This window comes from Rattus norvegicus, chromosome 16 (assembly GCF_021556685.1).
Source record: "Rattus norvegicus strain SHRSP/BbbUtx chromosome 16, alternate assembly SHRSP_T2T, whole genome shotgun sequence".
Classification (NCBI taxonomy): domain Eukaryota; kingdom Metazoa; phylum Chordata; class Mammalia; order Rodentia; family Muridae; genus Rattus; species Rattus norvegicus.
The window spans coordinates 28,043,681-28,070,471 of record NC_141549.1 but is presented as its reverse complement, the minus strand read 5'-3'; the positions used below and the strand labels follow the sequence as shown (position 1 = coordinate 28,070,471).

At 38.6% G+C, this 26,791-nt stretch overlaps 1 protein-coding gene across 20 annotated transcripts in view; it reads right to left on the bottom strand.

Annotated features, from left to right (window-relative positions):
- The window catches only part of Psd3 (pleckstrin and Sec7 domain containing 3), a 557,293-nt gene that overhangs the window by 57,342 nt on the left and 473,160 nt on the right, over window positions 1-26,791 (bottom strand). For all 20 annotated transcript variants that reach the window (XR_015639410.1, XR_015639411.1, XR_015639413.1 and 17 more), the window contains 2 exon segments: window positions 23,532-23,725; window positions 5,353-5,423 (listed from right to left, as the gene is read on the bottom strand). Coding sequence is in view for 16 of the 20 variants with exons in the window: in XM_087588275.1 (XP_087444401.1) it covers window positions 5,353-5,423; window positions 23,532-23,725 (265 nt within the window). In the remaining 4 variants the exon portion in view is untranslated.

Here is a 26,791-nt window from a genome sequence, read left to right as displayed (position 1 = left end):
GATAAAATAACAGAATGATTATAGAAACAGAGAAACAAAACTATGTGAAGGTAGAAGAGGAAGTTTTAGGCTGAAGAGTATAATACCTGAGAGGAAATACTTAACTGAGGGACTCAACAGTGGGGACACCAACATAAGCATTATCAAAGTATGAGAAGAAAAAAAGGACAAAAGGGGACAGGGAAATTCTTCAAAGAAACAATGACAGAAAACCTCTCAAACGCGGGGAAGGAAGTCAGCAAATAACTGCTCAGTGTGATGGATGCACACAAATCCCACCAAACCTCACGATGTAATGAAAAATTCAAGTATAGGAGAGAAAAATGGTTTGTCATACACCACAAAATGCCCACAAGGTTTCATTAGACTTCTCAGCAGTAACAATTCAGAGAGGGCTGGGAGAGTTTATACACTGTGAGTACAAAAACAAAACAAAACAAAAAACAAAAACCAAAAAACCAAAAAAAGAAAACAAAACAAAAACAAACAAACAAACAAACAAACAAAAACACAGAAGAATAGTGCTTGACAAAAGTATCCTTTATAGGTGAAGGGCATTTCCACAACATGCTACTCTTACAGCAAGGCTTCACAGATTGTGATACTCAACCAAAAGTAAGGGAAATGGCTAAGTGGACATATCAAAACAAAGATGCTATCATAAAACAACCTTCTGTTAGGTTTAGAAGGGCACAGCCTTAAAGTGAAAATATGGAAAAGAAAATCCATGCAGACTGTAGCCAGCAAAGAAGAGACATGGTCCCACTTACACCAGACAAAATAAACTTCAAATAAAATGGCCAAGAGAGACGGTGTACAATCATCATGTAATGATAGAAAAATCCACTAGAAAAAGAAATCAGCCTCTCTCTCTGTCCCTTCCCTTCCCTCAACATTAGAGCTTCTAAACTTATATATCAAAGATTGACAGACATGAGGAAAAAGCAACACATAATGGATTTCCACGTTTCACTTCAATAACAGATATAAAATGGCAGGTATTAAGCTAAAAGGCAATAAATGACTGAACGGATGCTATAGGTGAAATATTTAGACATATTTAGAGCATCAGACATAATGTTCTTCTGAAGTGCATTCTCTCCACCACAGATCACATGTTATTGTTCAAGCTTCAAGGATTAAAGACAGCTAAAATAATTTCAATCACACCTTACAACTAATGGTATGAAAACAGCACAAGAAATATGCAGAAATTAGACAGACTCTGCCATACTCTTTGAGTCAATGTGTTCAAGAAATCAAAAGAAAGAATGGAAATTGCCTTGAGACAAATGAAAATAAACACAACTTATGAAATCAAAACTTAGTGGATGCATGAATAGTAGCCCCAGTAGGAGTTCATGGCAATGTGCATCTGCAGTAGAGAAGAAGGCAACATTGAATTTCTTAATTTTATATCTAAACAAACTAGCAAAGAGAGGAAATAATTAAATATCACAAGACATGGAAAAGAGAATAAAAAACAAATGGAAAGAAATTGCGGTCTCTAAGAAGTATTTTTTCTCCGATAAAATTGGACAACAATTAGTTAGAATAATAAAGGAAGAAAGCACCCAAATAACAAAATTGGAGATGAAATAGCTCAGTTGATGATACTGAAATTAAGACATTACTAAGAAACTTTTACGGCTAATTAGGTAGCAACATATTGGACAATCTATAAGAAATGGACAAATTGCTAGAAACATAATTGTCAAGGTTAAATCACGGAAAAACAGAGCATATTAACATCTATTACAAGAAAGAAACACTGAATAACAATGGAAAGAAATAAAACCCCAAATAACCAAAAACCTTTCAACAAAGATAAGCTTGGCACCAAATGGTTTCAACAGTGGATTAGTCCCACCAAGAATTAATGCTAATACTTTCTAGACACTTCCAAAGCACTGAAGAGGGAACATACCCAAACTTATCTTAGGGACCAACATGGCCTTGATATCAAAACTTTAAAAAAATACTGTAAGAAAAGAAAATTAGCAGACAATATTCATGATGAATGTAGATATAAAACCCTACCAGTAATCACAATAGGCTGAATTCAATAGTACATTAAAAAATACCAAACTAAAAGTATTTATCAGTAAAAAATAGAATATAATTTAACATAGGGAAATCAACCAAAATGAAATAAAGGTCTCATATAAGGGTTCACATTGGTATTTATATTCCTTAACAAATCTATAACAGTATTAAAATTCAATAAAGTTTATCAGTATTATGATGAAAATATTTAAAAACTAGGCACAGTTCATTATGATGGTGTATAAAGAAATTCTAAAATCCACAAAAATCCGTGAGAACTAATAAAAATCAGCAATGTTGTGTATTATAAACACAAAATCGGTTGCATTTGCATACACTAAGGGGAAACAACCTGATGAGGATTTTACAACTTTAGAGAAGTGTTAATAGACATTAAGCAACTGGGAATAAGCAAATGCATTAACAGAAGAGTCCCACACTGGAAACCGTAAAGTACAGCTGAATGAAATGACAGAAGGAAAATAAAGGGATAGGCCACGTTTGGGGACGGAAGATTTAATATTGTTAAAATATCCATATTATTCAAAGCAACCTACAGATTCAGTGGAATCAATATACGATCAGCATTTTAAACATACATTAAAAAATAAATCCTACATTCACAAAGACCCACAAATGTCCAAGGTTATCTAGAGAGACAGGAATGTGGGAGGAATCACAGTTTTGAATCCGTAACTTAACAAAGTTCCAGCACAGCATGGTCTGAAGGCAGAACAACGTGCACAAAAATGAGCCCAGGAAAGCCCCGTACGTGTACACCATGGGGAACAGAGTGGGGTGGAAAATCTGGCTATCCATACACATCTTAGAGCAAACACCAACTAGAGGGATCAGAATACCTAAATATTTAAGGCCCATGACCACGAAAGTCTCAGTAAAACAAAAATCAACACAGAAAAATGTTGGTGGTGATTTTTGAGGAGGCCACCTAAAGCACCAAGAAGTAGGACTATATTACACTGAACGAGTAAACACTGAATAACTGGAACCGTAGGAAATGGAGTCTCCCTGTGCTCAGTGCTCCAAACAAGGAGCAGCTACAACTCAAACAAAGACAGAAGTGAAAGAGCAAGCAAAATACCATTTGAAGAAATTGTTCTTCAGTACAATTTCTCTACAATAATCAATAGTATTTAAATGCACTCAACAGTATTATTATGTTTTTATTAAAGACTATATACAACTATAGATAGGCACGCACACACACACACACACACACCTTTCTTTTTTTTAATCTTTCTTTTTCTGTTAGATATATTTCTTTACTTACATTTCAAATGGTATTCCCTTTCCTGGTTTCCTGTCCACAAGCCCCCATCCCCACCCCCTCCCCCATATGCGTGTTCCCCCCATCCACCCCCACACATCTTTCTATTCATTTCCTTGCGTTCATTTCTAAAACCTTTGGACTTGTTGCAGGAAATGTGTCTTGGATTAACAGTAAAAGGTTGCTGGAAGATGGGCCAGCAATGAGAACTTGGACCGTTCTTTCAGAGGACAGGAGTTCAATTCTTAATGTACATTTGATGATTCACAGCTATCTGTAACTCTAAGTCCAGGGCATTGACACTATCCTTGGACTCCATGGACAATTGCACACAAATGCGCACATACAACTAAAAATATGAACACTTAAAATCTTTTAAAAACTGCAGAGGGGAGATACCATATTTTTTCTATGCCTGTCTCCCTAAAACCTTCAGATACTACTGATACTAGTACCCTTCTTCTCCTCAGCACTAACTTGTCCCTGCCTCTTCACAGAACGGTTTGTGTAAAATCCTGCTGCCTTTGCTAAGTGCTGGTCAACTTCCAATTAAACATGCAGTTGTCACTTAACCTCCCAGTCTCCGCTCACACAGTTAGGTGCCGGAAGCTCTGGAGATGACCTTTCACTGAGACAGGAACTATAAACTCAACCACACACACATCTGCACATCTGGAACTGGAAGTGAAGAATCTGATAAAAAAATGTACCAAGGAAACTTGGGATACATCTGAACTATTAAGTGCAAAAGTTTCAGCTCATAAAAATGTGCGTGTATGCATATATGTGATTGAAAGTAAGATGGTTAAATAATATATTAAATGAGTAATCAATTTATATAATAAATACTTATGGAATTAGGCCTTGTCACCGGTCTGTTACCTATGCACAAGCTCTAGTTTACTATAGCCACTTCCCTGATCATGTGTCTATATGCATCTATATAACTTTGGTTTTTCTAACACAGACACACACACACACACACACACACACACACACACACACACACACACACACACACAGATTCTAAGCATTGATATAACACAGGTGTTTCATATGACTTTATGCATACCTTAGTACAAAAAGATCCATGTTTAGTCAGTATTTCATACAGCTCTGCTGGGCACGATCAGGCTATGCCCTGGTCTAAGTTGCTGACAAGCTTTAAAATACTTTATACTAAATGGAACAAAGACTTTCACGCTGAGCCTAGTCCAAGTGGCTTCATATTACATCACAGTAGTTAGTTGTCTGTACTTTGAGTAAAAATGACAATGAAGAATGAAAGACTCTACATCATATTTGTGTGATTAAAAACCACCAGTTGCCCAGCACAAACCAAAAGGTGCAGACTAATAACGTGATCGTTTAAAAAAAAAACATGTTAATTAATTACTATCTATGAACACACGTGCCTATTAAAATCATATCAGAAGATCTAGGCCTGTAAACCTGTTAGACACATCAGACCAAGGAAGGATGGAATGCCTTCGTCACCATGGACCATAACCATCATCTACTGAATCGTCATCCCATCCAGTGCATGCATTGTAGGGCCTATATGTGACAAGGTCCTACCTTCTGTTCCAGGGACATCAACTCAGCAAGATCCTGTACCTGTGGTTGAATCTGCTCTGGTTTGAACTACCTCCAGCAATTTCAGCAGGTACTGTGCCTCACCACATGACTTTGTATCACATGACTCTGTACCATGTGATGCTGAGTGCACTGGTTCTCTCTCTTTGCCTTTAACAGTCTCTTTAACTCCCTTAATGGCACGTCTATGGATCTTCATTTGATCTGGGAGTTAGTTTTAATTAAGGTGAGAAGAAAAGAACTGCTGACTGCCAAGGGCCATTATCAAGTAAAGTCAGGATAACCTAGTGAGTTATAGCCAAGGTAATGAACACAACACATGGTCCTCAATAAACTGTCATTGCAGGAACAATGCATGCACCTAAGCTTTCGACACAGTATCCCTCCAGCAGTGAATTTTGGTTTGACCCTCTGTACTTTACCTTTTGTAAGTAAAGAACTGTTCCCTTCAGGACAGCATAAAACGTCTTCCATCCCCGCTTTCCTCTTGGAGCTACGAGAAGGGAAATGGAAAAGTTTAGTTGACAAAGTCAGCTCTTCAGAACGACAATTTGAAACTTCAATATGACGACTACTTTAAATATTCCTGGGTTATTAGCTGTCGATACAATGAAAACTAAAAGTTTCTTTAAATCTATTTGTTCTCAAATACTTCCCATGTGCTGATGTATTTCATCCTCACAGTAACCCTGTCAAGCAGGTATCATGACTTTCCTTGTTAAAAAAGTAAGCTCAGAGAAGTGACTTGCTAATAGTCATATAACTGGAAGGAGGAGAAGCTAGAAAAAGGATCATAGGAGCGTAGCTTTACCCTGTCCTACAGGACAGATGAATCCCAGACTAGGAACACAAAATAGGCAGATTAGAGATACATATGAATTCAAGAGAAGGTGTTAAGGCTAGATTTTGAAAGGACAGCCCCTGGCATTTTTCTCACAATGCTTCAACCACAGCATAGCTCTGAGACCTCACCCATGGCAGTCTGTGTAGAACTCTATGCTGATATTGGGTCAATGCAATTGAGTTTGTTTTCCCTAACTAAATGTCTCTTTCCCTAGACTTGGAATGACTAAGAACAGACATTCTTCATCTTTGAAATTCACAGATTCTTATGCAGTGCAAAAGCAGCTTAAGGTACCATCTTAAAGATTCCCCAATCAGTTCATTCACAAGTCTTTATATTCCTTTTATTTTTCTAGAATATAATGCAGATTTTCTCTATTCACTTAAGCAACTCACCAAAACACTCGAGCAAAACCACAGATCAAAATCCACAATTTACTCTAATAAAACTGAAATATGTTGTCACCTGATTGTTGCTCTCATAAACATGTTAGCTGAAACCAGAGGGGGGGCATTTACTCATATTCCTCTAGCATACATTTGCTCTTCTTTAATTTGGGTTCCTGATTAATTTAGGAAGTATTCATGTAACAATTTCAACAGAATTCTCAGGACTCTCAGGTTGGGATCTATGTAACCATCCATCTACAGAATCCAAGTGCTTCTGCCAGCAACATACTGAGATAGCCACCTGGCAAGAAAGACCTCAAACATCCGCTCTGCAGGTTACCAGGGGAAACAGAAAATACCATTCCTTCTGTTTCTACTACGTGAAGTTTAAAGGTATGTGCTGACAGTATTTCGGGTTTCTTTTTAAAGCACCACACAAGATCCTTTGTTGAAAGAAATAGTGTGCTAACATGAAAGAGATTTTATCAGGTAGCCATGGTGCTTAAGATGATGATACATTCTGATCCTGCCCACAGAAGAATCATGCACACAGGAGTGACCATGATCTGTGTCATCTGCTGCAGAGGGGACTGAGATGTATCATGGTGCCTTCTGGAATTCACATTATCTCAGAATTGACCTCCTCCCTGAAAATTCACACAATCCCTCAGGACTTTAGCCCATGAATTAAAATATGTAGCTAACCTGTATAACATTGTATAAGCAAAGGACTGGCTAAACACTGATCAGAAATAGAGAAAAATCTGTTTCCTCTGATATGTTTATAGGCCCTAGTGTTGAAAAGTTTCCCTGAGGTTCTGAGTTTAGCATATGAGATCTTGAGGCATTTAATGCATATCTATAAAGTTATTTTTCTACAATAAAGAAGAAATCTGTCTATGAGCCCAAGTAAAAGCTCTTTAGCACCACCACAGTACATCTTTGAGAAACAGATTCTGAAGAGCACTTCATGGGAAACAGCAACCTGAATACTACCCATGAGGACCAACACCATGTCACCCAGAGGACCAATGCTATGTCACCCTTTGCTGCACTCGCTACTTTTCCTCCCATTTTTCATAGAAGTGTATAGCACAGTCTTAGCTGGTTAATTACAATTGGGTTAAGACTTAAATAAAGCAATTTGCCGTGCTCACAAGGAAATGTTCATTGCCTATAGGCATGTTGCAGTAAAGCAGAGCTCTGAGTGTTTCTCTTCACAGTGCTAAAGGAAAGGGACTATCATCACCTCTATTTACTCAGGGACTTTGGGCATAAACATGTGACCTGGAAAAAGGAAGGCCACTGTGCATAGGAGTAGGCTGGGAGGCTCTCTGACTCCACTCCCTGCCCTCCTCACAGAGTTGCTGTTGAGTCTGCATGAAGTAAGGCTCAACTTGTGAAACACCATGGGGTGGACAACCGGAAGGAAGAGCACTGGCCCTCAGAATGACAACTGTGAAACAGTATAGGCAGGAGAAAAGAGTTTGAACCCAGAGGCTTGAAGTAAATTAAAATAAAGAACTGGAGTGAGAGAGGGGAGGAGGCTTTACCCAAGTCCTGCTGTGGTGGCTGGGCTAGCCTTGTATTTATCTGTTGTAATTGATCTACACCAATATTTCAGGTAGGTAATGACCTTTAACTCATATTAACATAGCTGTAAACAATTGTTTCTGCAGTCCTGAAAATTTAAGAAAGCTGTTAAGAGGTTTTTTCATTTGAATAATCCAAAACTGTTTTAGCAGGGAGCTATATTCTTCTAATATCATTAAATTCATAGAGAAATATATTTAAAATATACTGCAATCTCAATGAAGGCATTCCAAAATAAACCCAATATTTTCTGGACTCAGAAACAAAGATGCAGTCAGTAAACGGTCTATACTAATACAATGAGGACACATCTAGATTAGATTTGTAACATGCAGAAGGTATTGTTAAACGTTACTTTATTTCCCTAGTGATGGTGTCTCAAATCCCCCAAGTATCTATCTTGCAGATGACAGCTCAGGTGTACAGAATCGGCTTCGTGCAACTGGGTTGTAAAGATCTGGATAAGCCACAGATGATACAGGAATCAATAGGGAAAGCTAAGGGTGATCAATGCAAACATCCCTAACAAAATATCCACAAGCATGAGAACTATTACAGTACTAAATCTTTATCAGCAAAGAGTAGCTCTGAATCTTTCAGATTAGTGCTTGAAGCAATTAGGTCCAAGAAGAACATAATAGAAGCTACCAGGGGGAGATGAGTCACACAGTATTAAGCAAATGACAGTATTAGGTTATAACAGCATTAGTTTATAACAGGGTGGTAAAAACACAAGACTACTATTGTAGTGTTACATTTCTAAATTGATTTCCTTTGAAACTTAAGGCAATTTATATATTAAAAAATTATTTGATTCTTATATTCTTTTACTGTAAGATAAGCAGAGTCTGGCCTGTTCAGTTACCTGTATTTTATAAAAGGCAAAACTGGGGCAGCCTAACCTATATCCACTGACTTCCCAGAAAAGATTTCCTTCTTTTATATGATGGGAACAAGCTTACGTTATGGACAGAGAGCAGAACATGAAGGGAGAGAACTAGAATATTCTACCCCAAAGCCACTGATAACTTCACAAAGCCTTCTGAACTAGGGTAAGGCACTTGAAGTTCATTACCACCCTAATTCCTACCAGTTCTCTTACTGTAAATATGACTCACCTAGTATTTCTGGTCATAAACCTCTAATATGTTGATGTTACAAGTTTCACATGGGCATTGTTCAGTTGTTCCAAGTGTGTGAATAAGATCAGGATACAGCCTACCCTTATTTTTGTGTACACTTTATTTGCTCATTATAAAGAAATAAATTTCAAACTGATCAGGAAATTTCCTGCTAGTGAGCTTCCATGGTACCAGAAAGTACTATTCATGCTTGTAGAGAGAATATCCTGTGTGCTGTATGGATGCATCACCTGTCCATTAAACAAACCCATGGATGGCCTATAGGGAAGGGTATAATAGAAGGAGAACATCTGGAAAGCAGAAAGAACTCTGGGATAGAGCCAGGCAGGAGATTCACTGGGTAGATGTGACAAGACAGACACATGGTAAGTAACCAGCCATACGGAAGAATGTTCATTAAAATAAATATATTATCTTAAGTTATGATTCTAGTAAGAGAAAAGAAGTATTTGTAAATATATTTTGAGTCTGGGTCTTATTTCTAGGAGCATGGGGCTGGGAGGAAGAGTTGAGCTTTACTTCAACACATGCTCCTGGAGGAGAAGCTAGACTCTACATACAAAAATACCAAACTGCCAGGCAAGATATACCTACTGGCTTAATAGGGCATAACTATTATAGGATAACCAACTGATCTGATTTGAAGGCTGACCAGGTAATTGTAAACCCACTGCTGAGGCGTGATAGCTCTAAGTAGAACATACTCTTTTAGTTTGTGAAATGGTCATGTCAGCAAACTTCCTTCTGAACTTTTATGTTTCTACTCAGATGTGGGTTGCTCTCAACCTTGGGCAGGGGGAGCGTCATTCTGCAGATAGTGGAAAGATATATAACTAGTCAGTACTTAGAATAATGATTCTCAATGCCAAGCCCTAAGCAAAATACCTTTATCAACACCCCAACTCCTTTCCCTTCAAACCCTTTCTAGCCAAGTCTTCAGGAACATCTTCAAAGTGGAGGCATAAAGAATGTAAGAATAGAGAAAGGACTGAAAGACCTTGAAGGGGCTCAGGACCCCATATGAACAACAATGTCAAGCAACCAGAGCTTCCAGGGACTAAGCCACTACCCAAAGACTATACATAGACTGACTCTTGGCTCCAACCGCATAGGTAGCAATGAATAGCCTAGTAAGGGCACCAGTGGAAGGGGAAGCCCTTGGTCCTGCCAAGACTGAACCCCCAGTGAACGTGATTGTTGGGGGGAGGGTGGTAATGGGGGGAGGATGGGGAGGGAACACCCATAGAGAAGGGGTTAGCCCAGAAACTGTTGGCCCAGAAACTGGGAAAGGGAATAACAATTGAAATGTAAATAAGAAATACCCAAGTTAATAAAGATGGAGAAAAAAAAAAAAGAATGCAAGAGTAGGAGAATTGGAAGAATTCTGTCAAGTCTTGTTATCTGTGAAATGGATATTGTACTCAAACTCATAACAGCTCTGGTTATCAGCAAAAGATCAATTCAGCTAGCACGGATGAGGGATGAGCCCATAATCAAGGAGCTATTGGTAGTTAATAGCTATCTGTTGGGAGAGGGAGAAGAGTTTCTTCTCTTTGGAAAGAGGACACTTAGCACCTTTAGTTTATCTGGGAGAGGGCATGAAGTGCAATGTACTTGTTAACACATTCATTGTGCGCATTTAGTTCTAAGTTCTGCTGACACTGAGGTATCAATGAACTAGAAATGACAACTTGACCTTTCTATACAAGCATTATTAAGCAAAAGGATATTCAAACCATCATATATGCATCACTCAAATTGAACTCATATATGCACTATTCAAACTAAACTTATATATGCATCATTAAAACCAAACTCTATCTGCATCACTTAAAGCAAACATACATGTATTATTCAAACCAAATTCATATATATGCAGCACTCCAACTGAACTCATATGTGCACCATTGAAACTGAACTCATATATGCATCTTTTAAACCCAACATATATGCAACATTCAAAACCAACTCATAGATGCATCACTTATATCCCAGTCATAGATGCATTATTCAAACCAAACTCATATGCTTCGTTGGAGCTGAATTCATACATGTATCATTCTGCTTTCCCTTTAAGAGTCATACATGTATCATTCTGCTTTCCCTTTAAGAGTCATACATGTATCATTCTGCTTTCCCTTTAAGAGGTGCTTCCATGGATGGCCACCGCTACGAGTCCAAGATGAATGTAAACTGTCTGGCTTTGTAAAACAGCATAGAAGGTAACGGGATACGCACATAAGATAGTGAAGGACCAGGAAAATTCAGACCCCCTAGTAAACAGTGTAGAGCCAAAAATGTAGGTTAGCCAGTTCAGTGACTCTGTTCCAGGAACTTGACTGACCATAGAACTGACAATTACACCAGCTGGTTCGACAACTCTCTCCCAGGAACTAGCTGACCGTAAAGTTAGATTAAAATCTTAAAGAACAATCTTGAGAAGCAGGAAGCTTCTACCAGGAACTGGAGGACCATAAAGTTAAACAATCTTGACAAACAGGAAGCTTCTCCTTGTGATTTTTCACTGGTATTCTGGACATTTTCCAATGACGCCCTCCCTATCCCCTTGGGTTGTGGTTTCTTCCTTTAAATTCCCCTTCTCTTAGCTGCTGGTAGTCGAACTCCTCTGCCCCTGCGTGGGATAGGAGTCTCGACCCCAGTGAACTGGCTCCTATCAATAAACCTCGTGTAAATTACAGCAAGGACAGTCTTACGTGAGTTCTTTGGGGGTTTCGTCATCCTGAGACTTGAGTGAGGGTCTCCATGCCCCGGGGGTCTTTCAATAGGACTTACAAAGAAACAGGGTGGGAAGTTTGAGAATAATGACATACCCTTTTATTTATTTATTCATTCAGGAAAACTGATTTGCTAGTCGTGGAAACATGTGGTTTTGAATTTAGTTAAAGCAAACCTCATACTACCTCCTGCTAGAATGTTTCTTTCCGAGATAGCATCATGACCTAACCCTTTGACTTCAATTAGGTCAAGTGTTGTTTCATCCAGGAGTCTTCTGTCTGCTTTTGTAGCACAATGCATACTTCCTTCATTCTCCAAACATTAACATTCATCTTCTCCTCACTCTTTCTCCTTTTATCCCATCTCCGGGAATTCAATCTCTGGCCTGGGGCATGGCAGACAAATGCTCTATCACTGAGCTACATCTCTGTCCTTGAATTACTTTTCCTTAGATAATTTAACACTTGCATAAATTTATCATAAGTACAATACAGCCCTCTCCTCAAATCAGAGTGGAACCTCCAAAAGCACTCTGGTTTGTTGGTATCTTCAGAGCAGAGTAGAAACAACTTCCATTTCCAATTCCAAAATGTCCTAAGTAGGCAGATAGATAACATATGATCCAGCAGATATTAGTATCATGGGGAAGCCTGCATACAGTACTTTTGCTACCATTTGGGTAGGCACATTAGAAGATGGGGTGCAAAAAGAGGATGGGACAGTGGGGCATGGTAGTTTATGACCAGAATCCCAGTGTGTACTCAGGAAGGCGAGGCAGGAGGATTGTCATGAGCAATGACTAGCAATGAATAGAGCTACAGAGTTCAGACTAGCACAAGCTGCAGTGTAAGACCCAGTTTCAGAACATCTAAAACAAAAACAAAAGCAAAGGATAGAAAAGATCATTTATGGACAAAAATATAAAGTGTACTATTAAGATGCTGTTGGATATGGAATAAAACATCAGAAAATAAACAGGCTTATAGGAACTTAATATAGAATGACAAATTATGAGGATATTTCAGGGTTGGTTAAGGAAGGGTCACAGGGACAACTGACTTTAAAATTCTAGCAAGCAGGTATCTTATAAAGCGGATGTAACTGAGGGAAGATGCTGGGAAACTTGATCTAGTAGACTTTTAAAAGTGGAGTGTAGCAAAATCTTACTGAATTAGTAACTTCACTCAAGTGAAACCTGTAAGCATTAAACTAAGAGCAAAATACTAATGAGCTTTCATCATGCCTTGTGCTTTTTATAAAACTTACGAAGAGGATAAGTGCTATGTGAAATGTTGCTAGTGCCTTAGAGTCTATCTCTAAGCTTGCAGGTTACTGATAGTCAGAGGGGGAGGATTATTGGTAACAATCAAACCTTTTTAAATTCAGAAGCACCCCGTGACCTATGGAAAGAGGCAAGCACACCTCTGCTGAGCATGCACCTCTACAAATAGCAATCCACGTCAATCACTGTAATTGTGAAGCAGCCCAAGGCTCACTGGCACCTTTAAAATGCCTCTGGGCAAAAGCTGCTTCAGGTCAATAAAAATAATTCATAATGGCAAGGATGTGCAGCCCCCAGACAGGATTTGTTCTTTAAGGAAAGTGACACAGCAGGTCTGGTTTTGGTTTTCTCAAACTCAGGAGCTGTGTAAGAGACCTCAGCAACTTCTGAACGGTAACTCAAACACATGGTCAAGTGATGCCATCCCATGTTTCCTGCTTAGCTGTTCCTATCTCAGTCCAAACGGCTTGCATTTATCGACTTTCTTGACGTTCAACTGCTTCCCACCTTCCCAGAAAAAGAAGACCAGTGTGGATCCTCCAAGAGCAACAAGTCAGCTGCCTTTTTGCAAGTCATTAAGTGATGCTAAAACACTGCCAGCCAATCAATCATCCCAGACTCATCTGTTTACTGTGAATAACACAGCCAGCTGGGTTCCCTACCTGTGCTTCAACCAAACACAGATACTGATCTGATCTCCCCATACCCCGCAAAGTTCCAAAAAGCACAATTGGAATTTGTTGTGTGTAAAGCTGTATGCTGAATTACCGAGAATGAACCTTGATGTGGTCTCCTGCTATTTCTCAGCTCCTCAGACTCCAGCATTTTTCCTTTCAACATTCTTTCTTGAAAATCCTTCATGCACTTGTAGTTAAGGGAGCATCTAGTTAGGGCTGCATTTGTACTGAACATATAGATTTTTCTTTTCTTTTTTAAAATTCCTATACAATACAGCACAACATCTATTTCCACAGCACATGCCTGTATTGGCCATTACCAGTAATGTAGCACTGAAGTAAATGCATGTGGGATGCTCATAGGTTATTTGCAAATATCCAATCGGTACACAGAAATTTTGAAACCAGTGCTCTGCATATAATGAGGGATGTCTGTGCAACAGTCTTAAATCAGAGAGAAAGTACATACAATCACACTTTAGCCTTTATCACTTTGGAATGATAATCACACGGTAATAAGTATTATACTTTTCTGTATCTGTCATTTTTTTAAACACTTTTACAATGAATTAATTACATCTGGCCAAGACTTTAAAATACTCCCTTGTATTAATGTATATTTAGCTAGCAAATGTTCCAGGATACATGCATATATTGTCTAGAATAAGTTGCAAAAATAAACATGTAAACACCCTCCCCACAGTACCAATATCTTACATTAAATATCACATTAACAGTCTAGGGCCAACTGCTATCACTAACATAAAACAGAGCCTTCTAAAATTTTTATGATTGTGTTTACTCTGTAATAATGAACTTCTTGCTTTAAAAAGTATACTGATATGTTATTCAACAAACATTTCCAAAGGACAATATTGTATGGCTTTGCTATATTTTACTTAATGCATCATTATGGGCCTGGACTCTTTCAGCAAGACCATGATATTCTGTGGATGACATAGCAGCTTTATTCCTTGTATGAGCCACAAGGCTCATACTTGTGGCTCCTTGTATGAGCCACAAACAGAGCTAAGCACAAAAGGTCTCACTGATGATTCCCAGTTTGAGGGTTCTGTGCTGTATTCATTCTCTGTTGGAAAATTGTACCCATAGTCTCTATCACAAAAGATTTCATCACCTTCCTTTTGGAAGTTAGTGCTCTGCTCAGTTAAATAAAACCTACTCCCATATATTTGACTTTCCCTCTAAGGGTAAATATTGCTGGAACAAAACTGGTGCTCAGAAAATGTTAAAAATACATCAATGACCCATCTCATTTCAAAGGTCAAATTCTTAATTTGGTGCTCTAGGAGTCCTCAACTTTTTATGTAAAATTTAGTACTAGCATGATTAATTCTTTTAGGGAACTTGTTCAACACCTTATATATCTGTAGCTTTGCTTCTGTGTTCTCAGCTACCCAGCAGAGAACATTAAGCAGAAAACTCCAGAAGCTAGCAATTCATAAGTTTACAATTGCATGCTGCTCTGTGTGGTATGATGCAAATCATCAAGATGAAGCCAGCCCCTAAGATCAAGAATTGACAAATGGGATCTCATAAAACTACACAGCTTCTATAAGGCAAAGGACACTGTTGTTAGGACAAAATGGCAACCAAGAGATTGGGAAAAGATCTTTACCAATCTGATCTTTAGAACTGATAGAGGGGGCTTATAGCCAAAATATACAAAGAACTCACAAAGTTAGACCGCAGGGAGACAAATAACCCTATTAAAAATGGGGTACAGAGCTAAACAAAGAATTCACAGCTGAGGAATTTCAAGTGGCTGAGAAGCACCTAAAGAAATGTTCAACATCTTTAGTCATAAGGGAAATGCAAATCAAAACAACCCTGAGATTTCACCTCACACCAGTGAGAATGGCTAAGATCAAAAACTCCGGCGACAGCAGATGCTGGCGAGAATGTGGAGAAAGGGGAACACTCCTCCATTGTTGGTGGGATTGCAGACTGGTACAACCATTCTGGAAATCAGTCTGGAGGTTCTTCAGAAAATTGGACATTCTACTACCTGAGGACCCAGCTATACCTTTCTTGGGCATATACCCAAAAGATGTTCCAATATATAACAAAGACACGTGCTCCACTATGTTCATAGCAGCCTTATTTATAATAGCCTCAAGCTGGAAAGAACCCAGATGTCCTTCAACAGAGGAATGGATACAGAAAATGTGGTACATCTACACAATGGAATATTACTCAGCTATCAAAAACAATGCCTTTATGAAATTCATAGGCAAATGGATGGAACTGGAAAATATCATCCTGAGTGAGGTAACCCAATCACAGAAAAACACACATGGTATGCACTCATTGATAAATGGATATTAGTCCAAATGCTCGAATTACCCTAGATGCCTAGAACACATGAAACTCAAGACAGATGATCAAAATGTGAATGCTTCACTCCTTCTTTAAAAGGGGAACAAGAATACCCTTGGGAGGGGATAGGAAGGCAAAGTTTAGAACAGAGGCTGAAGGAATGCCCATTCAGAGCCTGCCCCCCATGTGGCCCACACATGTACAGCCACCAAACTAGATAAGATGGATGAAGCAAAGAAGTGCAGGCTGACAAGAACCGGATGTAGATCTCTCCTGAGAGACACAGCCAGAATACAGCAAATACATAGGCAAATGCCAGCAGCAAACCACTGAACTGAGAACAGGACCCCTGTTGAAGGAATCAGAGAAAGGACTGAAAGAGCTAAAGGGGCTCGAGACCCCATATGAACATCAATGCCAACCAACCAGAGCTTCCAGGGACTAAGCCACTACCCAAAGACTATGCATGGACTGACCCTGGACTCTGACCTCATAGGTAGCAATGAATAGCCTAGTAAGAACACCAGTGGAAGGGGAAGCCCTTGGTCCTGCCAAGACTGAACCCCCAGTGAATGTGATTGTTGGGAGGAGGGCGGTAATGGGTGGAGGATGGGGAGGGGAACACCCATATCAAAGTGGAGGGGGAGGGGTTGGGGGGATGTTGGCTTGGAAACCCGGAAAGGGAATAACATTTGAAATGTAAATAAGACACACCCAATTTAAAAAAGATGGAAAAAAAAAAGATGAAGCCAGCCCAAGATCCTTCACCATCCACCATTGACTCATCCGACAGAGCCACACTGTTTACCAAGTAAGGTCCATAGTAACCATCTCCCATCCATTTACACGGTTTGTCCTTTGAGTTTTTGTTCAAGCCTGAGAGCACCAGAGGAGTGATGTTGCCAGCTTGGCTATACAAAGGGGAAGGTGCAAAGTTCTTCCTCTCAGAGAATAGAAGGAAAGAAAACAAAGGATCTCACACTGTTTGTTTGGATGCATGTTAAGAACAGATCTTCTATCCAGTAAGTTATAAGGAAGGAAAAGGAAATCCATGCTCATTCACTTCACCACTTCAAAATGCAAAGGTTAGAGCAACAGAATCCGATAACTGCTTTATGGATAGGGAAATGTCACAGTGTACGTTGTTCATTACTGTCCCCCACTGCAGACACAGAGTAGGATCTAGAAATGCATGCTCCAAGGAACGCTGCACTACTCTGATATTGTTAGTATGATTATTGGTGCTAGCGAATGGGTCCTGGGCTTCATGCATACCAAGCCTATGAACTCCTCTGTGTGTTCCCCACTTGAAGTTTTTAATTTCAATTTTAATTACTGAAGAATTCAATACTGCATTAAATTACCATCACAGAGATATAGAACTTATTTTCTGCCTTCTCTTAAATGTTAACTCAACCTAAAGGGTAAACAGTAAAAATAGAAGAACTTCTAAAAATTAGATGCACAGAAAACTGAGTTTCTCTTCCAGCAAGAAATACGTCAGAGACTCTGTACCCAGACTTTTTTGGTGCTGAAAGATTGGCAGTTTATGTTCCACTGTTCCTTGTCAGAAGAACTGCTTCTGAGGAGAATGGTGGGCGGCCTCTTTTCACTAACTTCATTGCCTAACAGGCTAGATTTAAATTAAAGGCACAGCCATCAAAATGGAGATTTACTTAAACCATACTTTTTTGCTTTGAATATAGAACTGTGAATTCTTATTGTAAATACATAACTGTCCACCAAACCCAGCTGTCATGGGACAAAGGACTATTCTACACATCAATGGCTTCTTTCACTACTGACCCTTGTTTGCATAGCTGATACTTCTTACCTACCTAGTTTCTACAGAATAACAAAGTGGAAAGGGGAGGAGAAACTTCAGTCTTATTTTAAAATAATTGCTTTTTTTTTGTCTTTTCTTAAATGAGTCTCTTCTCTATTACGAGACAACCGTCTTATGGAGAAAAAAATTCACTTTTATTATCTCTTAATTATAGTGTCGCTGTTCCCAATGTTATACAATAGCAAAAATTCTGCCTGCATTGCCATTATGAACCTTGTTTTCAGTGAGTGACTCAGGACCAACTCTCACATTTGACATGTAGGATTGAATTTTCAGAACTTCTGATGACAGACAATGGTAGGAATCCCTCGAGAGTGGAGGTTCCTAGCTTTGTGTGCATGCTATCCAGGCACCTGTACTAAAGGAAACTGAAATTATAACCCATTCTGAGTTCTCTCCGCCTTAGAGAAGTGGCCATGTTAGAGTATGTCAAATAAGACGTCCCAGATTGGAAATATCAGTGCAGAATCAACAACAAAATTCCCATCATTAAAATCTTAAAAAATTACTAAACCGACGAATTTCTATGATTTGCCCCCTAGTCCCTTTTCCCCAAAGAATCTGCTGGCTGTTGGTTGTGATAGATGAGGATTTAGCAAACAATCACACTTTATCTTACTTATTTTAATTTGCATTTCCAGTGTCCTCCATAGTTTAAAGGAACATCCTGACAAGCGCTGTTGTTTTTTGTGAAATTTGTCTCCTTAGGCTGGCATGTATGGTGGCATATACCTTTCATTCCAGAACTTAGAGGGAGGCAGAGCTTAGTATCAGACCAACATGATCTTCATACTAAGTTCCATGACAACTAGAACTATAAAGGGAGATTTTGTTTTAACCGCTCCCAGCCCCAAATCTCTAGCTTAATTATTGTTTTAAACGGTCTCATATAACCCAGGCTGGCCTGGAGCCCACTCTGTGACTAAGGACACCCTTGAATTTATCCTGATCCACCATATCATGCGGGTGACGTGGTGTTGAGAAGAGAAACAAGTGATCTGTGGATGGCCAGCTAGCCTCTAACGATTGAAATCTCTCTAGAGCAACGCCTTTACTAAGGTATTAATAACAAATAAAGACTGTACTTCAAGAGTACAATTTGACATTTAATATTTATACACACTGAATTACCACAATCAAGCTAATTAGCATGACTTTTACTTCACACGCTTATTACTTTTCCTTTTCAGTCTTTGTTTCTATATAACTGATGGCACCTTTATTTTCTGTGTAGGCAGGAGTTTTCACCTTCCTGTTTAGAAGAACATAATAAAGATTTTTTTTTCTGTTTCCTTGGCTCCCTACTTTTATTTCATGACTCCTTCTATTGGAGACTACAGGGTCAAATCTGGATAATACATAGATTTTACTGTGTGTGATATTGTTGCCATTCTGAAAGGGTCTGTGCCCCTCTTTGCGAGCCTGTGATGGACTGTGTTCGATGTATTAATTCCTATGAGAAGACTCTTCCTGACTGGAGAGAGCACCGGCCCCTTCACAGGAGACCCTACACTGCGCAAAGTGGAGAAGAGCCAAACACTAGCATGGCGTCCCTTGCTGTTTCCTGTGCCTCCAATAGCTCCACGCTCCTGCTGCATGGCTTTCACTGTCGTGACTGAGTGCTTAAACTGTAACCCAGAATAAAGAAAATCCCTTACATGAGCAACCTGAGTTTTCCCTTGTGAAATTGGCTTACTACAACTTTAGCCCTTTGAAAAACACAAGATTATCTCTTTTCCTAAGTCACCTAAGATTGTGTTAAAACATATGTTATAGGTCTGAATCATTGATGAGGCTACATGCACCTTCTTTTAATCTATGCTTAAATTTTCTTAAGTGTTAGAAGAAAAGCACAGTGTAAAGATTCTCTGTTTGCAGGGGCACTTCTGTGGAAGGCTAAGTGCCGGGCATACAAGACACTTGGTTTCAATTCCAAGAACGGGGGAAAAGTTTCTTATCAATGCTTTTCTACTATTTGTCATTTTCTATCTTGAGACATCTCATACCCAAGGGTTATGGTGCTGCTCCATTCTTTCTCCTGAGAGCGTAAAGCTACGCATCCTGAACTCCTTCCTTTACCTGTAAGCTTTATGCTCTACCTGAGGTAGAGATGCTTTGGATGCTCTGTGCACACATTCAGACATGCACCCACCGACACAATAACATGGGATGCATACACACATATATACATACACAGGACACATGTGTGTTCATGTACACATAAGCACATGCACATACAGCCATCGGCACCATTTACAGAAGCATTTTGCCGTCTCTTATTGCATAAATTACTTCTTACAGCAAACAGCCTTTCACAGGTACTGGAGACCTTTGCTTTTGTCTTCTCTTTTCCACTCCATTGGGCTGTTTATGCCTAATTACTGGGAAAGTGTCAGCCTGCCCCAAACATACTCCATCCTCTCATCTTTTAATATTTTAAGATGTACAACAGTTAAGCTGTATTAGTTACAAGTTTATAATCACTAATGACAAATCGTAATTCCTCTCTAAACAGTAAAACCTTATGTAAAAGTTTCAAGGGATACCGGTTGTGCCTAACATACCTTTGTATATTATCTATAATATGTAATTTCTAAGAGTTTAGGTTCTAGAGGCTTACTTAATTACCTGTACCTTAACTTACATGGGTTTTAAAATAAAACCATTTAAGCACTTAATTTGTTCACAATCTTACCAAAAAGATCCAAAATGGTATTACATATAAGTCTATTTTTCTTATATACTATCATGAACTGATGGTATTGTGGCCACAAATGAATCTGGTGACTTAAAAGTAGTTATATTGTGAGGAGTCCTAGCACGAGTTTCTTTATTTATGTTTGAAATGTTATTCCCTTTCCCGGTTTCCTGACCATAAGCTCCCATCCCCTCGCTGCAGAAGCCATGGTCAACAGGAACTAACTGACTAAATTAATGCCCTTCAATATTTAAAACAAATTGTGTTAGCCAAGTTAAGAGTCGACTGCTCCTACTTCAACCCAGGGTCATATAATACATACACCCAAGTGGCAGGATGTCCCTACCACAAGAAGTACAGAACTCAACTGTTTTCCAGGCACATTTTCTCACACAAATCGCTTTTAATAATAAACTACAGTTAGCTAGAATCAGATGCTTTTGCCTGCTATGCTATCACTCTGTATTAGATAAAGCCTGCGCTAAGGTGAGTCAGAATTTCATTTATCTGTTGATGGATGAGAGCATTTGCTTCATATGTCAAAGTTCAAGGAGTTCACACATGGAGTTCTGGGGGTGAAGTTTAGGTGTTGATCAAATATTATTATTGATAGATTATTACTGACTTTAATTATGGGAAATATATTTTGAATATGCAATCACTTTCTTGGTTTCCAAACTAACAAATTTGCATCATTTTTTCATTCTGTCTGATAAAATAACAAAGACATCTTGTTTTTCAAGTTGACTTTTGAAAGCTTTTCCTTTAATGACAGATTAATGGTTCTGGTAAACACAGATCTTCTATGAGATACAAGTGTGTGACCAGGATTATTAGTTATAACCTGGATATATACTTTCGAACATATTTTTAAAAGGCAAAATGAAATAAGGTTTCATTTATTCCAAGGCTTAAAATATGTTTGTGTGAAAAATTATGTATATAATCTGAAAAGCTTGAGCCCATAAAGCAAGTAAAAGAGCATTTTCAAGACAAGTCAATGTTTTGAGGAATGTAATCTCTTAGTAGTCCTTCGGATCAATTCTTCTCTCACTGAAGACATATATCAGAGAAGTAGGTGACGCTGGCATACACTCACACTCACAAACGTAACGTGGCTTATGATGAGTCTGATCTGGTTGTGGCCAGGAACTCACTATGCAGCTAGGCAGGTCCTTAAACTCCTAGTCCTCTTGTCTCTGTCACCTCCATGTTGGGATTCTAGTAGGTGAACAGGAAATTTTAAATGGACTTATTTCCTCTCTGTTTTCAAACTTCCCTTACCTCTATCACTGGCTGTATCAGATATGTCTCTATTTTATATTTAGCTCATAGACTGAAATTATATACATACTGGACGGGAGAAAATGGCTACACCTGTACCTAATGGCTACACCTGTACCTAATGGCTACACCTGTACCTAATGGCTGCACCTGTACCTAATGGCTGCACCTGTACCTAATGGCTGCACCTGTACCTAATGGCTGCACCTGTACCTAATGGCTGCACCTGTACCTAATGGCTGCACCTGTACCTAATGGCTGCACCTGTACCTAATGGCTACACCTGTACCTAATGGCTGCACCTGTACTTTGGAGATGAGAGCTGAAGAGGACGATGGCAGGGTGCAGGGCGAGGGGTGAATACATGGCTGTAGAGGGATTTTAAGCTAGGTGTGCATAACTCATAGTCATTCCTATTTGGTGAAGGGAAAGCGACGGATGTGCATGCTAAAATGAAGACATGGACTGTCTTGGTGACTGCCCACCCTTTCCTGAGACCTGCATCAGAGTCTTTGAAATCTTTCTTCTTATTGCAACCAAGTCAATGCTGTGAATCTCAGTATTTCATCTTCTCAGTTAGGTAAACAGAGTCCTGCCCTAGCATATACTCAATTAACAGAAAAGATTGGAACACTCTTTCCTGTCAATTTTAATTTATGTGCATCTAGCTAAGAGTCATGTACCTAGCTGCATATAAAGACAATTTGAAAAAATACAGATAACCCAGAAAGCTACACAAAGGAATACATGAGAAGTGTGTACTGGTAGGAATCTTCCTTCTTCAGGAGATTTCTTTTTCCTAAGCTAGTTTTAATTGGTGTCACTTGCTCTAAATGGACCAAATACAAAACTGTCAAAGAAAAGTCTGTCAGGCTAGTGTATGAAATTCACAGGAAATGTGTGGAAGGTACTCCTAGATCATTGAAACATCAAGAAATCCATTGAGCAATTAAGCCAGTATCAGTCACTACACACCACAGAGCATTTCCTGACCACTATGTAAACACCATGGTAATACTGTGGGTAAGAGCCCAGTCACAGACGCACCACTGCCCACTCTCTTACTCCATGTTTGTGTCTGTAGGAAGGCAGTGACATCCCAGAGGTTAAGTCTAGTAATTTTGAGCATAAATTTTAGCCCATTCAGCTACATAAACTGTTTATTCACTCCTTCCAAATATTATTCTAACTATGTGAACAAATTTTCTCTTTTCAAATTTCAAATAGCACTTATCTAATGTGAAAATAACACTTTACGATGCAGAGAAAGTGGTGGGAGCCATCAAATGTGAGTCCCTCAGCCTCCTGGTACAAATTACCCCACTGCCCCAGCACGTCACCTCTTCACCTTGCCAAAGGTCCGCCATTCCACATAGTCCTTGGGTAAGAATTTTTTTCCTCATTGTCTCTGGGTCTTATCTATGGCCTAGTCTATGTGTTACCAATTCAGACAAGAGGTAAAGCACGAAGACAGGTTCTGTGCCCACCCTTTTGATGCTACAATGTTGAGCCCGTGGATACGCAAGTAAACTAGAGCTGAAAAACGAATGATCTGTGAGTAGTTTTCCATTTCTACAGTTCTGAAATGACTTTGAAAAGGTCGGGCACAAAAGTGACTCTCCAATTTGAGACTGGATGCCTTCTCTAATTTCAAGAATACTTCTTTACGTAAACACAATTTTTCTTTATCATTAGCTTTATTTCAGATAAAATAAATTTGAAATTGAGCCTAGAGATGAAATAAGTGAAACAGAAAATGGCAATGCTTACTCTTCTTTCCATCCATATCTGCATGGATTTTGCGAGCCAAAAATCCACTTTTGTATACAGCAGCATTTGGGTCATGAGGAATGTCCAAAAATGGGTTAGTTGTACTCCCAATACGACTGATAGTCTTTGGGTGTGTTCCATTAGCCTTCTCATCAGTACCTTCTGAGGGAGATTTCTTTTTCTCTTCATCATCTCTGCAAGAGAAAAAACACAAAGGCTGAAACAAGGACTTAACTGAAACAAACCATAACTTTGCATGAACCAAGTTATTCAGTGTCATAGATTCTCCTGTTTTCTAATAGTCCATCACTGTTCATAAGAATCACCATGACTATCAGGAACATTATGAAAAGACCAAATGTAAGAATAATAGGAATAAAGAAAGGAAAAGAAACACAGGTCAAAGGCATAGAGAATATTTTTAACAAATAACAATCACAAAAGAAAATTTTCCTAACCAAAAGGAGAAATTGCCGAAAGGTACAAGAAGCATTAAAATACCAAATAGACAGGACAGAAAAGAAAGTCTCCCAGGTATATAGAAACCAAACAGAAAATGTACAAAACAAAGAAAGAATATTAAAAGCTAAAAGGGAAGGAGTCCATATAACTTATGAAGGGAGACCTATTAGAATAACACTTGACAACTGAATCGAGATTTTCAAAGCCAGAAGGGCCTACACAGATGTTCTACAGAATCTGAGACCTCAGCTGTCAGCCCAGACTATTATATTCAACCAGCAAAATTTTCAGTAAGAATAGATAGGGAAAATAGACCTTCTATGATAAAACCAAATTTAAGAAAAGTCTATGTTAATATACAGCAATCCAGAAGGTTTTGGAAGGAAAACTCCAATCTAAAGAAGTTAACCACAATGAAGAAAACACAAGGATTCAATTGTCACAGACCAGAAAATCAAAAGAGGGGAAAAACACATCCATACACACACACACACACACACACACACACACACACACACACACACACGCGCACGCACACACACACATATACACACACACACACATCAAAAACAAAATAACAGTATTCAACAAACGCTGTTCAGTGTTATCTCTCAACACCAAAATTACATTTCCCAAATAAAAGACACAGACTAGGTATATGGATGTGAAAATAGGATGCACCCTTCTACAGAATCAAAAAAGCACACCTTAACATTAAGGATAGACATCACCCCAGGATGAAAGGATACAAAAAGATATTCCAAGGAAATGGACCTAAGAAGCAAGCTGGTGTAGTCATTTTAATATCTGACAAAATAGGCTTCAAACCAAATGAATCACAAGAGATAGGTAAGGATAGTAGACCCGCATCCAAGAAAAAACCCACCAAGAGGACACTGAAATTCTTAACATCTATGCTAACTTTGTAAAAGAAATATTCCTACTACAGCTTAAATCATACACTGAACCTCACAATACCTCAGTCTTACCAAAAGACAGGACAGCTACCCAAAACTAAACAGACGAATGCTGATGCTGAATGATATCATAGACCAAATGGACTTCACAGATATTTATAGAACGTTCCCCCAAATACAAAAGCAAAACAAATGACTTCTCAGCATTGCAGAGAACTCTCTCCAAGGTTGCTTTGTGTAGACACAAAGGAAGGCTTAGCACATACAAGAAAATTGAAGTAATACTCTCCTTCCTGTCTGACCACAGCACATTAACAGCAGAGGCGACAGAAAGCTTAGAGACTCATGGGAACTGAACACCTGTCAAATTAAGAAATTTAAAATAAACTTTCTAGAACTGAATGAAAATGAATGCACACAACCCCAACTTTTGGGGAACAATAAAGGCAGTTTGAAGAGGCAAGTTCATAGCACTAAGTGCACACGTGAAATAGTGCAGAGGTCTCCTGCTAGTTGTTTACCAATACACTTGAAGGCTAAAAGAAGAAACCACAACCAATAGCAGAAGACAGCAATAATAAACACAGGGCTGAAGTCAATAAAATAGAAACAAGTAAACAATACAAAAATAAACCCAATGAAACAAAGAGTTGGTTTTTTGAGAAAGCCAGGAATTCTGAAAAAGCCTTATCCAAGTTAACTAAAAGGCATAGGGAAAATATTCTAATTAATGAACTTAGAAATGAAAGGTGGGGGGGAGTGCAAAACAACTAACTTAGACAAAACCCAGAGAATCAGAAGGACATATTTTAAAAACCTGTACTCCACTAAATTAGAAAACATAAAAGAAATAAAGTTTTTTGATGCACATCAATTTCTAAGTTAAATCAGGATAAGATAAGCAATTTAAACAGATCTATAACCCCTAGTGAAAGAGAAACAGTAATTAAAAGTCTCCTAACCAAAAACAAAACAAAACAAAACAATAACAACAAAGAAAACCCAGAAACAAAGTCTCAGGGCAACTTGTTTGTAGCACAGAATTTTACCAGACTTTTAAGGAAGAATTAATGCCAACACTCCTTAAATCATCCCACAAAGTAGGAACAGAAGAAACATTGCCCAATGTGTTTTATGAAGCCACAGTTATACAGATTCCAAACCACACAAAGACCTAACATACGTGCATATATTATGAACAAAATATAGAATCTAAGAACACGTAATAAAGATCATTCACCATGATCAAGTAGGTTTCATCCCAGAGATGAAGGGATGGTTCAACATATGTAAATCAATAAATATAACCCACCAAATAAACAAACAAAAGCAAAAACCACGTGATCATCTCATTAGATGCAGAAAAGGCCTTTAACATAATGCAATATGTCTTCATGATAAAATCCTGGGGAGATAGGGATACAAAAGATAACAAAGGCAGTTTACAGGAGTCACATACAAAAACAACTCAAATGGAGAGAAGTTCAAGGCAATTCAACTAATTTCAGGAATCAGGCAAGTTTTTCCACTCTCTCCTTACCTACTCAGTATAGTACTAAAGTCTTAGCTAGACCAATAAGGCAACTTAAGGAAATCAAGATAATACAAATTAGAAATCAACAAGTCAAATTATAAATTACAATTATTTGCAGATGATATATGTACATACATGACATTAAAAATTCAACAGGGAAACTTCTACAGTTGATAAAAACAAACTCACAAAATTAGTAGCCTTCTGTGTATACAAATGGCATGCAGATTGGAAAAGGAATCAGGGGAATATCACCTTTCAAAATAGCCTCAAATAATATAAAACCTGTTGGGCTAACTCATTAAATAAAAGTACTATAACAGCCAGCAATTAGTGACAGTCTCCTA